Source organism: Pseudophryne corroboree, chromosome 10 (assembly GCF_028390025.1).
Source record: "Pseudophryne corroboree isolate aPseCor3 chromosome 10, aPseCor3.hap2, whole genome shotgun sequence".
Lineage (NCBI taxonomy): Eukaryota > Metazoa > Chordata > Amphibia > Anura > Myobatrachidae > Pseudophryne > Pseudophryne corroboree.
Window position 1 is genome coordinate 372,806,522 of NC_086453.1, and position 14,582 is coordinate 372,821,103.

Below are 14,582 nucleotides of genomic sequence, written 5' to 3' on the forward strand. Positions count from 1 at the left end.
CTGCAAAGCGAAAATACACTCCCCCCGGTGGGCGGCGACTATGCATTTGCACGGCTGCTAAAAACTGCTAGCGAGTGATCAACTCGGAATGACCCCCAAGGACCGCAGGTAAGGGGAAAACATATCAACATTTATCCCATTCACCACCAAATGCATTGGCTTCATCAGGCGTCAGTTATTATTCCTATTGCTTGCTAACCGAAGTTTATAGTAAGATGATATGGCTGAGATTAAGCTAGGGCGTTTATATTGTATCTTGTGAGGAGCGCCCTCCTGCCTCTACGTCTACTAGTTAATATTCAGTCTTGTGTAATTATTGCCTTTGTTCCCAACTGTAAAGCACTGGAGAGTACGCTGGCGCTATATGGAGAAATGTTAATGAAATAGCAGACTGATTTAATTATTTATTTTATTTTAGAAGCATTAGATAAAGAATATAAGGTGGATAGTGGATAGTATTGCTGTCTCTCGGTGCTGGGGCGTAGGTATGACTGTAATTAAGGGGTTAATCTGTGTGACATTTGAATCTATTATTATGTTATTTCTATAGCGCACACGTAGGACCTCATTCAGTAAGGAATGCAACATTTTCAAATCGCACTGTGCACGCACGAGTAATAGCCACAGAAAATGCGTACACATCGTGATCGCAATGCAGACGCTGTTTGAGTGACAGGAAGCCGGCGTTTCTGGTCAGAAAGCTGACGTTATCTGGGTGTGTGTGAAAAAAAAACACAGGCGTGCCCAGGCGATTTTAAGGAGGGCCTCTGACATCAGCGATGACCACTTCCAGCCTCTTGTGTTACAAGAATTGTGGATGACTTTGCCTGGCGCAGATAGGAAAAATCGTTGCTGTGCCGATAATTGAGTATTGCTCTGCGAACAGCCGCATACTGCGATGTATTCATAATTTCGGTAACGGGCGTTTTTTCGCATTTTCTTGGTGGCAACTATTTGATCGCAGTCACTGCTTTTTAGCAGAAATTGAAATCCTTACTAAATAAGGTCACGGGGGTCTGTTCCCTCCTGTAGTTATTTAAGATTATTCTGACAGTGAAGTGGATGCTGCTTGGTATTCACACGACAACACTACTTTACAGAGGAGTTCTCTGAATAGCACAACTTTGTCTTTGTAATGGTTTAACTGTAATGTTTATTGCAATGTTTTTCTTTTTCCTTTCACTTTCTTGGAAAAAAAACAAAAAAAAACCCCACTTGATTTCACTTGATCTAAAAAAAATAAATAAGGTTGCGGGGTGGAGATGGAGCGTTGCGGGGGCTGGCAAACGGGGGGCGGTGCGGCGCAAATGGATGCATGATAGTGGCAGCTGCGTGACATCACACACAGCCACCGCGATTGGAAACATGGTGGCGGGCCTTCTGCCGGCGCAGCCTAGCTATATATATATATATATATATATATATATATATATATAAAATGTATTTATTACTTATGTCATTTTGACCACTTCACCCATCTACAGTATTTACATACTAGGGATCATTTTTTTGTCAGGGGCCAATTAACCTACCAGTATTTTTAGGATTGTGGGAGGAAACCGGCGCAATGTGGGGGAGAATATACAAACTCCACACAGTTAGGGCAACGGCGGGAATTGAGCCCATGACCTAAGGCAGTAATACTAACCATTACACCAGCTATATATACTACACATATTTTTGTTGAGTATATGTAGAATATGAAAATTTGGGGGAAGTGAAGCTGGGATCCCACCCGTGACAATCTCGGTCTCAGCCCTGCGTCTGATGTTGGTGTAGGCCAATCACGGCGCCCTAGAGTATCTGAGTTTTTTCCTGGCACCTCCAGGCCAAAAGTTTCTCACAGAGAAATTTAGAAATAAATATTAAATTAAGTAAATTGTGTTTATATGTCATCCTTAGGGTCAGTTATGTGATGAGGGACAGGATTTGCTTCTGTTTGTCACATATTTATAATTGGAAGCCGCCAGCACTGGTTTTGCCTATTACATTGATCATAAATAATTGAAATTGGTCCTGGACCACCAATCTAAAGGCACCCCGCAAGTGTCCTGAGACACCCCTGCTAGTGTCCTGAGACACCCCTGCTAGTGTCTTGAGGCACCCCCGCAAGTGTCCTGAGACATCCCTGCTAGTGTCTTGAGGCACCCCCGCAAGTGTCCTGAGACATCCCTGCTAGTGTCTTGAGGCACCCCCACAAGTGTCCTGAGGCACCCCTGCTAGTGTCCTGAGGCACCCCTGCTAGTGTCCTGAGGCACCCCTGCTAGTGTCCTGAGGCACCCCTGCTAGTGTCCTGAGGCACCCCAGGGTGTCACGGCGCACAGTGTGAGAACCACTGGTGTAGGTTGTGCTGCTGCTTTATAACAGACCCAGTCTCTGCTCTGTATATACCTGAAGTCTCCATAAGCCCATATACATAGCGTGCTCTTATCTATCTACGTTATTACCCTACAATACATTCTATACCTCACGCTCTGCTGCACACAGTTACCTTCCTCAGGGACCTGGATGTGTTTGATGTTACTGTCTGCGCCATAAACTGTCCGTCCATACGGTCGTATTTTGAACTCGTATCGCCGTCCTCTGCGCAGGGCTGGAATGACGATGCTGTTCACGCTAACCGGGGCCACATGCCATTTCACCCAATCAGAATTCGCCGGGGTATGAGGGCGATAAAACACGGCATAGCCTTCAGTGTATTGGGACACCGGGGACACCTGAGTCACAGGACAATGTGTGAGATCCACAACGCACCGTAAGACGCGGGGGCACAAGATACAGACAGGAAAACATGACACGCATATTCTGTGACCCCAGCCGTGCTCTTACCCTCCACTGCACCCTGACCGAGGACGAGTTCTGCACTGCCACCACGTCTAGGTACACTCGCACATTGGATAGTTCTGCAGTGATTTCCTTCTGCCTGTCCCTCTGACCAGTGTCTAGAGGATCTAAGACAAACACATGACAAAGCAATCGTTCATACCGCACACAACTACCGGAGCTCCAGGTTATTATTTCCAGCAGCGGTCATGGCGGGATTATGTGCTCATATAAAATCTATAAATCAGTCATAGGCACAACCGTGCCAGAAAACGTCATGTACCTGACACACAGGTCACTGCACCTCTGGCTGAGACTCACCAAGAAGCAAATAAAAAATAAGATTTTAAACCTACCGGTAAATCTTTTTCTCCTAGTCCGTAGAGGATGCTGGGACTCCGTAAGGACCATGGGGATAGACGGGTTCCGCAGGAGACATGGGCACTAAAAAGAACTTTAGATATGGGTGTGCCCTGGCTCCTCCCTCTATGCCCCTCCTCCAGACCTCAGTTAGAGAAACTGTGTCCAGAGGAGACGGACAGTATGAGGAAAGGATTTTTGTTAATCTAAGGGCAAGATTCATACCAGCCACACCATTCACACCGTATAACTTGTGATAAACGAACCAGTTAACAGCATGAAACCAAACAGCATCAGTTCGAGACTGATCAAAACTGTAACACAACCCTTAAGTAAGTAAAAACTATATACAAGTCTTGCAGATGTAGTCCGCACTGGGACGGGCGCCCAGCATCCTCTACGGACTAGGAGAAAAAGATTTACCGGTAGGTTTAAAATCTTATTTTCTCTTACGTCCTAGAGGATGCTGGGGACTCCATAAGGACCATGGGGATTATACCAAAGCTCCAAAACGGGCGGTAGAGTGCGGATAACTCTGCAGCACCGATTGAGCAAACATGAGGTCCTCATCAGCCAGGGTATCAAACTTGTAGAACTTCGCAAAGGTGTTTGAACCCGATCAAGTAGCAGCTCGGCACAGCTGTAAAGCCGAGACACCTCGGGCAGCCGCCCAAGAAGAGCCCACCTTCCTAGTGGAATGGGTCTTTACAGAATTTGGTAACGGCAATCCAGCCGTAGAATGAGCCTGCTGAATCGTGTTACAGATCCAGCGAGCAATAGTCTGCTTCGAAGCAGGAGCGCCAACCTTGTCGGCTGCATACAGGACAAACAGTGCCTCTGTTTTCCTAACCCGGGGGGGGGGGGGGGGGGGGGGTAATTCCAAGTTGATCGCAGCAGGAATTTTTTTAGCAGTTGGGCAAAACCATGTGCACTGCAGGGGGGGCAGATATAACATGTGCAGAGAGAGATAGATTTGGGTGGGTTATATTGTTTCTTTGCAGGATAAATACTGGCTGCTTTATTTTTACACTGCATTTTAGATTGCAGATTGAACTCACCACACCCAAATCTATCTCTCTCTGCACATGTTATATCTGCCCCCCCCTGCAGTGCACATGGTTTTGCCCAACTGCTAAAAAATTTCCTGCTGCGATCAACTTGGAATTACCCCCCCGTGCCGTTCTGGCCACATAAATTTTCAATGCCCTGACCACATCAAGGGACTCGGAATCCTCCAAGTCCCGTGTAGCCACAGGTACCACAATAGGTTGGTTCATATGAAAAGAAGAAACCACCTTGGGCAAAAATTGAGGACGAGTCCGCAACTCTGCTCTATCCACATGGAAAATCAGATAGGGGCTTTTGTGAGATAAAGCCGCCAACTCCGACACTCGCCTTGCAGATGCCAAGGCCAACAACATGACCACTTTCCAAGTGAGATATTTTAATTCCACCGTTTTAAGTGGTTCAAACCAGTGAGACTTAAGGAACTGCAACACCACGTTAAGGTCCCAGGGTGCCACTGGAGGTACAAAAGGAGGCTGGATATGCAGCAGTCCCTTCACAAAAGTCTGGACTTCTGGGAGAGAAACCAATTCCTTCTGAAAGAAAATGGATAGGGCCGAAATCTGAACCTTAATAGAGCCTAATTTTAGGCCCAAATTCACTCCCGTTTGTAGGAAGTGAAGGAAACGGCCCAAATGGAATTCTTCCGGAGGAGCATTCCTGGACTCACACCAAGATACGTACTTTCTCCATATACAGTGATAATGTTTTGCTGTCACGTCTTTCCTAGCCTTTATCAAAGTAGGAATGACCTCATCCGGAATGCCCTTTTCCGCTAGGATCCGGCGTTCAACCGCCATGCCGTCAAACGTAGCCGCGGAAGTCTTGGAACAGACAGGGCCCCTGTTGTAACAGGTCCTCTCTGAGAGGAAGAGGCCACGGATCTTCTGCGAGCATTTCCTGCAGAGACGGATACCAGGCCCTTCGCGGCCAATCTGGAACAATGAGAATTGTCTGTACTCCTCCTCGTCTTATGATTCTCAATATCTTTGAGATGAGCGGAAGAGGAGGTAACACATAGACCGACTGAAACACCCATGGTGTCACCAGGGCGTCCACCGCCACTGCCTGAGGGTCCCTCGACCCGGCGCAATACTTCGGTAGTTTCTTGTTGAGGCGTGACGCCATCATGTCTATCTGAGGCAGTCCCCACTCTCCTGGATGTAGATCGTATCTGCTGAGGAAGTCTGCTTCCCAGTTGTCTACTCCCGGAATGAAGACTGCTGTCAGGGCGCTTACATGATTTTCCGCCCAGCGAAGAATCCTGGTGGCTTCCGCCATTGCCACTCTGCTCCTTGTTCCGCCTTGGCGGTTTACATGGGCCACTGCAGTGATGTTGTCTGACTGGATCAGAACCGGTAGGTCGCGAAGCAAATTTTCCGCTTGTCGAAGGGCGTTGTATATGGCCCTCAACTCCAGTACGTTGATGTGAAGACAAGCCTCCTGGCTTGACCAGAGACCCTGGAAGTTTCTTCCCTGTGTGACTGCACTCCAACCTCGGAGGCTCGCGTCCGTGGTTACCAGAACCCAGTCCTGAATGCCGAAACTGCGACCCTCTGTTAGGTGCCGTGGTCCGCGGCGCCGCTCGGTCTGCTTCCGGGCGACGCTCACGGCCGCCGCACCTCCCTCGCTGCCTGCCCGGCGCCTAGCAACGCCAGGACGCCGTGCGTACTGTAGCCGCCGGGTCCCTGGCAACGCTAGGACGCCGGGCATCCTCAGCCGCCGGGTCCATGGCAACGGGGACGCCATTGGCGGACCGCGTTCCCCGTTGCCAGATAAGACTTATTAGTTGTTCGTGCAGCAGGGCAGCTGCACGGCAACTATTAATGAGGGTCTGGGGGCTGGTCTTGCTGGCCCTCCTGTCATTGGCCAGCAGGGCCTTTTTATGGGAGCCAGCACACTGCAGCCTCGCCGGTGATAGCTTCCTGTATGCTGTTCCTGCCTTGCAAAGTTTGTTCCTGGTCTGCTGTATCTGGTCGATCCTGCTCCCCGTGCTCCTGAGTCCTGGAGTTCTGAAGCCGGTCCTGGGAATCCTTCCAGTCCAAGTGAACCTGTTGCAGTCATCTGGGGGTTCTTGCTTATTGGGGTTCTCTCCCGGTTCCGTGAGTAGCGGCTTCTGCCGCGTGTTGCGGCCTATGCCGCTTAATCCTAGCGTTTGTTTTGTTCTGGTGTTTTTGCGGAGGTTTCCGCTTTTCACTGTCCTCCCCGGTACACGACGGTGCCGTATGGGGTGTGGACAGTGATATCTTTTGTTGTTCTTCTCCTTTGGCGGCGTGCCGCACATATATTTAGTTTTAGGGTAGTTAGTAGCCCCTAGCCTTCTGTTTGCTGTAGTTAGAGGTCCCCTTGTTATTATCCTGTCTCGGTTCACGCCTTGTCTCACTCTAAGACCTGGGGGCATCGGAGTTGGGCAGACCTAATCCGCCCTTCAAACGCGGCTGCCGTGGGCCCAAGAAACCATAGTCACGCAGGCGTGGACTGACCACACGGGTGAAACAATGGAGGTAGGGTGCTAGGGGCTATTTCCATACCACCCCTTATTTCAGCGTCACGTCCTGGTGCTGTGGACTCACTACGCAACATCTCTCCTGTTCTGAGCACCAGGAACATAACATTATCACCGGCCCAAAAAGAATAAAAAGTTATTTGTATTTGGTGGGCCTTGAGATTCGGCCTCATGAATCCGGCAGTATTAGGACCGAATCCCAGCCAGCTTTTGGCCAACCAGATTCAGGAACTAACTCAGATGGTTCAGGATCTTACTCTTCGGGTGAGATCGCAGGAAGATCTTTTGCGAGCCTCCCCGAGTATGATTCCAGAACCAAAGATGCATCTTCCTGACCGTTTTTTGGGTAACCGAAAGGATTTTTTTAATTTTAAGGAAGCTTGTAAACTTTATTTTTGGTTAAGGCCCCGATCCTCTGGTACTGAGTCTCAACGGGTCGGGATTGTGATGTCTTTGCTTCAAGGCGACCCGCAAACCTGGGCTTTTGGGTTAAAAGCCGATGACGCAGCCTTGCTATCGGTAGATGCCTTTTTTAAGTCCTTAGGCCTTTTGTACGATGACCCTGATAGAGAAGCATCGGCTGAGAGCCACCTGCGTGCACTAAAGCAAGGGAAAAATCCAGCAGAGGCGTATTGTACCGAGTTTCGCCGTTGGTCGAACGACTGTGGCTGGAATGACCCGGCCCTGCGCAGTCAGTTTCGCCTCGGTTTGTCTGAAGTTATTAAAGACAGTCACCTTCAGTACCCCGCTCCAGAGACTTTAGACAAACTCATGGAGCTTGCTATTAAAATTGATCGTCGTCTCCGGGAGCGGAGGGCTGAAAGAGGAGCTAGTTTCAGGCCTAGTCCATGTGTGTATACTTTCCCTGAGGACGTCGAGGAGCCCATGCAAATGGGTCTCTCCCGGCTGTCCCCAGAGGAAAGAACCAGAAGGCTAAATTCTGGTCTCTGCTTGTATTGTGGTGGCAAGGGACATGTCGCGCGCAATTGCCCGAATAAGCAGGGAAACGCTTTGACCAAGTGAATTGTGAGGGGGTTCACTTGGGTCTGCAATTGATCTCCTCTAATGATTCCTTATTAGTTCCTGTAAAAATTTCCTTTGGTAGTCTCAGTTCGTTGGTGTCGGCCTTCATCGACAGTGGAGCTGCGGGAAATTTCATGGATCTTGGTTGGGCTCAGGCATTGGGCGTTCCACAGATACCTTTGGATAAACGTATCACCATGCACGGCTTGGATGGTGGTCCGCTTTCTAATGGGGTAATCACTCACCGCACACCTCCAGTACAACTGACAGTGGGGGCCCTACATTCGGAGAAAATCGAGTTTTACCTTACCCATTGTCCGGCAGTCCCCGTAGTTTTGGGTCACCCCTGGCTTGCCTTTCATAATCCCACCATAGATTGGCGGTCTGAGGAGATTTCCCGATGGGGTCCCTTTTGTGTTAAGGAATGTATTTCCCGTCCAGTCCGGGTTGCGGCAGTCACCCCAGAACTTATTCCTTTGGAATATCAGGACTTTGCCGATGTTTTCTCCAAGAGTAATGCGGATATTCTGCCCCCTCATCGGTCCTATGACTGCGCCATTGACTTAGTTCCCGGTGCCTCTTTACCTAAAGGGAGACTATATGCCCTGTCTGGGCCGGAAACTACGGCAATGGATGAGTATGTACAGGAGAGTCTGAAGAAGGGCTTCATTAGGCCCTCGAGATCTCCATTAAGTGCAGGGTTCTTTTTTGTTGAGAAAAAAGATGGGTCGCTCAGACCATCTATTGATTATCGGGCTCTGAATAAGATCTCTGTTAAAAACACCTACCCCTTGCCACTGATTTCGGTACTATTTGATCAGCTCCGTACTGCCGTTATCTTCTCCAAAATTGATCTTAGAGGGGCTTACAATCTCATCCGAATAAAATCTGGGGATGAGTGGAAGACGGCTTTCAGCACACAGTCGGGACATTATGAATACCTGGTGATGCCGTTTGGGCTGTCTAATGCTCCTGCTGTATTTCAAGACCTTATTAACGACGTCCTTCGCGACTTTCTAGGAAAGTTCGTAGTCGTTTATTTAGACGACATTTTGATTTACTCTGAGTCCTTTAAACAACATATTACCCATGTGCGACTGGTCCTTCAGAGGTTACGGGAAAATCATTTGTACGCCAAACTGGAGAAATGTGATTTCCACATCACAGAAGTGTCCTTCTTGGGGTATATTATTTCTCCAAAGGGGTTTTTCATGGAACAAAAAAAACTCCAGGCAATCCTAAATTGGGCACAACCCACGAACTTAAAAGCAATCCAGCGCTTTTTAGGGTTTGCAAATTATTATAGGCGTTTTATTCATACCTTCTCAGATTTGGTTGCTCCTATTGTGGCATTGACTAAAAAAGGAGCGGACCCTTCCAATTGGTCGCCTAAAGCCAAGTCTGACTTTCTGGCCTTGAAACAGGCCTTTGTCTCAGCTCCAGTACTCAGACACCCTAACGCGGATCTCCCCTTTATTGTCGAGGTAGATGCCTCAGAGGTTGGAGTGGGGGCTATCCTTTCTCAGGAAGACCCGGAGTCTCGGAAATTACACCCATGTGCCTTCATGTCCAAAAAATTCTCCTCCGCAGAATCCAACTATGATGTTGGTAATCGAGAATTGTTGGCAGTTAAATGGGCTTTTGAGGAGTGGAGGCACTGGTTGGAAGGAGCAAGGCATACCATTACTGTGTTCACTGACCACAAGAACCTGCAGTATATTGAGTCAGCTAAACGGCTTAATGCTCGACAGGCACGTTGGGCGCTGTTTTTTTACTCGTTTCAGGTTTATCATCACCTTCAGGCCCGGTTCCAAGAATACGAAAGCTGATGCCCTGTCACGTTGTTTTCTTCCGGTTCACAATAACCACTCGGCTACTACCCCAATAGTCCCATCGTCTGTCATCCGGGCTGGCCTCACACAGGATTTATTCACACAGTTAGTCCAGCTTCAGCAGCAGGCTCCCAGTGTCACTCCGGCAGATCGTCTCTTCGTCCCTGAATTTCTGAGAGGCACTGTTCTAGCTGAGTTTCATGATAATAAGGTTTCTGGTCATCCAGGTATCACTAAGACCTTGGAATTAATCTCTCGCTCAGTGTGGTGGCCTAATCTTTCTAAAGATGTGAGGGAATTTGTCCGTTCCTGTCAGGTTTGTGCTCAGTACAAGGTATCTCGATCGTTGCCGGTCGGGCAACTCATGCCTCTAGCCATTCCTCTCAGGCCATGGTCACATATATCCATGGAATTCGAGGTGGACCTTCCTCTTTCAGCTGGGTTCCGAGTCATTTGGGTGGTAGTAGACCGTTTTAGTAAGATGGCCCACTTCATTGCTCTTCCCCGATTACCCTCAGCTCAAGGGTTGACAGTTTTGTTTCTCCGCCATGTCTTCAGGCTCCATGGTTTACCCATGGATATTGTCTCTGATCGGGGACCACAATTCATTGCCCGTTTCTGGAAACGTTTTTGTGCCTCTTTAAATATGAAACTCTCTTTAACATCTGGGTACCATCCACAGTCTAACGGACAAACTGAACGTGTTAATCAGTCGTTAAAACAGTATTTACGACTATACTCGGCCAAACTTCAGAATGATTGGTCTGAATTTCTTCCTTTGGCCGAGTTTGCCTATAATAACTCTTGTCATTCTTCCACCAAGGAGTCTCCATTCTTTTCGGTCCTGGACTTTCATCCTAGAGCCAATTCTTTTTACCCTCATTTTCCAGTCTCTTCGTTGACCTTAACTTCCCATCTCAGAATGATTTGGAAAAAGGTGCACCTTGCCCTTAAGAAGGCTGCCTTCCGAGGAAAGATTTTTTCAGATAGGTTCCGACGCCCATGTACTTTTAAGGTGGGAGGTAAGGTGTGGTTGTCAACCCGCAACATCAAGCTACGACAACCCTCGGCTAGATTGGGACCCAAATTTATTGGACCGTTCCTTATCGTAAAGAAGGTCAATCCAGTTGCTTTTCGGCTACGCTTGCCTAAATCACTCAAAATTGGCAATACTTTTCATTGTTCCCTTCTGAAGCAATATATTTCTTCCAGGAGATTCCCTCGGAAAACTTCTCAGGGTAGACCTCCTGTGGATGTTCTGGGGCAACAAGAGTTTTTGGTGGAGAAGGTTTTAGATTCCAAAGTTTCCCGAGGCCGGCTGTATTTTTTAGTTCACTGGAAAGACTATGGCCCGGAGGAAAGGTCTTGGGTCCTGGATAAGGATCTACATGCCCCTAAACTGAAGAAATTATTATTTCAGGAATTTCCTCAGAAACCCGGCTTTAGGGGTTCTTTAACCCCTCCTCAAGGGGGGGGTACTGTTAGGTGCCGCGGTCCGCGGCGCCGCTCGGTCTGCTTCCGGGCGACACTCACGGTCGCCGCACCTCCCTCGCTGCCCGCCCGGCGCCTAGCAACGCCAGGACGCCGTGCGTACTGTAGCCGCCGGGTCCCTGGCAACGCTAGGATGCCGGGCGTCCTCAGCCGCCGGGTCCATGGCAACGGGGACGCCATTGGCGGACCGCGTTCCCCGTTGCCAGATAAGACTTATTAGTTGTTCGTGCAGCAGGGCAGCTGCACGGCAACTATTAATTAGGGTCTGGGGGCTGGTCTTGCTGGCCCTCCTGTCATTGGCCAGCAGGGCCTTTTTATGGGAGCCAGCACACTGCAGCCTCGCTGGTGATAGCTTCCTGTATGCTGTTCCTGCCTTGCAAAGTTTGTTCCTGGTCTGCTGTATCTGGTCGATCCTGCTCCCCGTGCTCCTGAGTCCTGGAGTTCTGAAGCCGGTCCTGGGAATCCTTCCAGTCCAAGTGAACCTGTTGCAGTCATCTGGGGGTTCTTGCTTACTGGGGTTCTCTCCCGGTTCCGTGAGTAGCGGCTTCTGCCGGGTGTTGCGGCCTAGGCCACTTAATCCTAGCCTTTGTTTTGTTCTGGTGTTTTTGTGGAGGTTTCCGCTTTTCACTGTCCTCCCCGGTACACGACGGTGCCGTGTGGGGTGTGGACAGTGATATCTTTTGTTGTTCTTTTCCTTTGGCGGCGTGAGCACATATATTTAGTTTTAGGGTAGTTAGTAGCCCCTAGCCTTCTGTTTGCTGTAGTTAGAGGTCCCCTTGTTATTATCCTGTCTCGGTTCACGCCTTGTCTCACTCTAAGACCTGGGGGCATCGGAGTTGGGCAGACCTAATCTGCCCTTCAAACGCGGCTGCCGTGGGCCCAAGAAACCATAGTCACGCAGGCGTGGACTGATCACACAGGTGAAACAATGGAGGTAGGGTGCTAGGGGCTATTTCCATACCACCCCTTATTTCAGCGTCACGTCCTGGTGCTCTGGACTCACTACGCAACATCTCTCCTGTTCTGAGCACCAGGAACGCAACACCCTCCAGAAGGTGAGCACTCTGCAGCCACCACAGGAGAGATACCCTGGCCCTGGGGGACAGGGTGATCATCTGATGAATCTGTAGATGTGACCCGGACCACTTGTCCAGAAGGTCCCATTGAAACGTTCTCGCATGGAACCTGCCGAATGGAATGGCCTCGTAAGTCGCCACCATCTTTCCCAGAACTTGAGTGCAGTGATGCACAGACACCCTCGTTGGCTTCATTAGGTCCCTGACCAAAGACATGAGTTCTTGGGCCTTTTCCATCGGAAGATAAACCCTTTTCTGGTCTGTATCCAGAATCATGCCTAAGAAGGGCAAACAAGTCGTTGGAATCAACTGTGACTTCGGGATATTGAGAATCCAGCCGTGCTGTTGCAACACCCTCAGGGAGAGTGATACGCTGTTCAGCAACTGTTCTCTCGATCTCGCTTTTATTAGGAGATCGTCCAAGTATGGGATAATTGTGACACCCTGCTAGCGCAGGAGCACCATCATTTCCGCCATTACCTTGGTAAAAATCCTCGGGGCCGTGGAAAGCCCAAACGGCAACGTCTGAAATTGGTAATGACAATCCTATACAGCAAACCTCAGGAACGCCTGATGAGGCGGATATATGGGGACATGAAGGTAAGCATCCTTTATGTCCAGGGACACCATATAATCCCCCCCTTCCAGGCTAGCGATGACCGCTCTGAGCGACTCCATCTTGAACTTGAACCTTTTTAAGTATAGGTTTAAGGATTTTAAATTCAAAATGGGCCTGACCGAACCGTCCAGTTTCGGGACTACAAACAGGGTTGAGTAATACCCCATCCCCTGCTGCAGCAGGGGGACTTTGACCACCACTTGTTGAAGACACAATTTTTGAATAGCCTTTAACACTATCTCCCTCTCTGGGGAAGAAGCCGGCAGGGCCGATTTGAAAAACAATGAAACAATTTCTATTGCCCAGGGGTCCACCTGTGATTGAACCCAGACGTGGATGAAAAGTCGAAGACGTGCCCCCACTGGGGCGGACTCCCCAGCGTCATGCGGTGGATTTTGTAGAGGCCGGGGAGGACTTCTGCTCCTGGGAACTAGCTGTGGTTGGCAGCTTTTTACCCTTGCCCTTACCTCTGGCAAGAAAGGAAGATCCCCGCGCTCTCTTGGGTTTATGCGACCGAAAGGACTGCATCTGATAATGTGGCGTTTTCTTAGGCTGTGAGGAAACATAAGGCAAAAAAGTTGATTTACCTGCCGTAGCCGTGGCAGCTAGGTCCGTGAGACCTTCCCCAAATAATTCCTCACCCTTGTAAGGTAAAACCTCCATATGCCTCTTCGAGTCGGCATCGCCCGTCCATTGTCGGGTCCATAGGGCTCGCCTAGCCGAAATCGCCGTAGCGTTGGCTCTGGAACCAAGTAGGCCAATGTCTCTCTGAGCATCTCTCATATATAGGACAGCATCTTTAATATGACCCAGGGTCAATAAAATGGTTTCCTTATCCAGCGAATCTATATCAGCAGATAAGGTATCTATCCACGCCGCTACAGCGCTACAAACCCAAGCCGACGCTATCGCCGGTCTGAGTAAGGTACCAGTATGTGTGTAAATAGACTTCAAGGTAGTCTCCTGCCTGCGATCAGCAGGATCCTTGAGGGTTGCCGTATCTTGAGATGGCAGCGCTACCTTTTTGGATAAGCGTGTCAAGCTTTGTCCACCCTTGTGGAGGATTCCCACCGTATCCTGTCCTTAGCCGGGAAAGGATACGCCATAAGAATCCTTTTGGGAATCTGCAGTCTTTTATCTGGAGATTCCGAAGCCTTTTCAAATAATTAGTTCAGCTCATGAGATGGAGGAAAGGTTACCTCAGGTTTCTTTTCTTTAAACATGTTAACCCTCGTGTCAGGGACAGAGGGTTCATCCGTGATATGTAACACCTCTTTAATAGCAATAATCATATAATGAATACTTTTAGCCAATTTTGGCTGCAACTTTGCATCATCGTAATCGACACTGGAATCAGAATCCGTGTTGGTATCAGTGTCTACTATTTGTGATAGTGGGCGCTTTTGAGACCCAGAAGGTCCCTGTGACATAGTGAAAGGCAGGGCTACAGTCCCTGGACTCAGCTTTGTCCAACCTTTTGTGCAATAAATTCACATTTGCATTTAAAACATTCCACATATCCAACCAGTCAGGTGTCGGCGTTGCCGACGGAGACACCACAGTCATATGCTACACCTCCTCCTTAGAAGAGCCTTCTGCTTCAGACATGCCGACACATGCGTACCGACACACCACACACTCAGGGAATTCTCTATCTGGCGACAGTTCCCCCACAAGGCCCTTTGGAGAGACAGCGAGAGAGAGTATGCCAGCACACACCCAGCGCCAATGACCCGGGGAAAAAAATTACCCAGATAGCGCTTTATTTCTTAAATATATAACACTGC

The 14,582-nt window shown here is 49.1% G+C and overlaps 1 protein-coding gene across 3 annotated transcripts in view; it reads right to left on the reverse strand.

The window, feature by feature from the left end:
* The window catches only part of ROBO4 (roundabout guidance receptor 4), a 303,902-nt gene that overhangs the window by 138,404 nt on the left and 150,916 nt on the right, over positions 1-14,582 (reverse strand). For all 3 annotated transcript variants that reach the window (XM_063943751.1, XM_063943752.1, XM_063943753.1), the window contains exons 7-8: positions 2,830-2,951; positions 2,492-2,717 (exon numbers count right to left, since the gene is read on the reverse strand). In XM_063943751.1, coding sequence (XP_063799821.1) covers positions 2,492-2,717; positions 2,830-2,951 — 348 coding nt within the window. The remainder of the gene's footprint in view (positions 1-2,491; positions 2,718-2,829; positions 2,952-14,582) is intronic.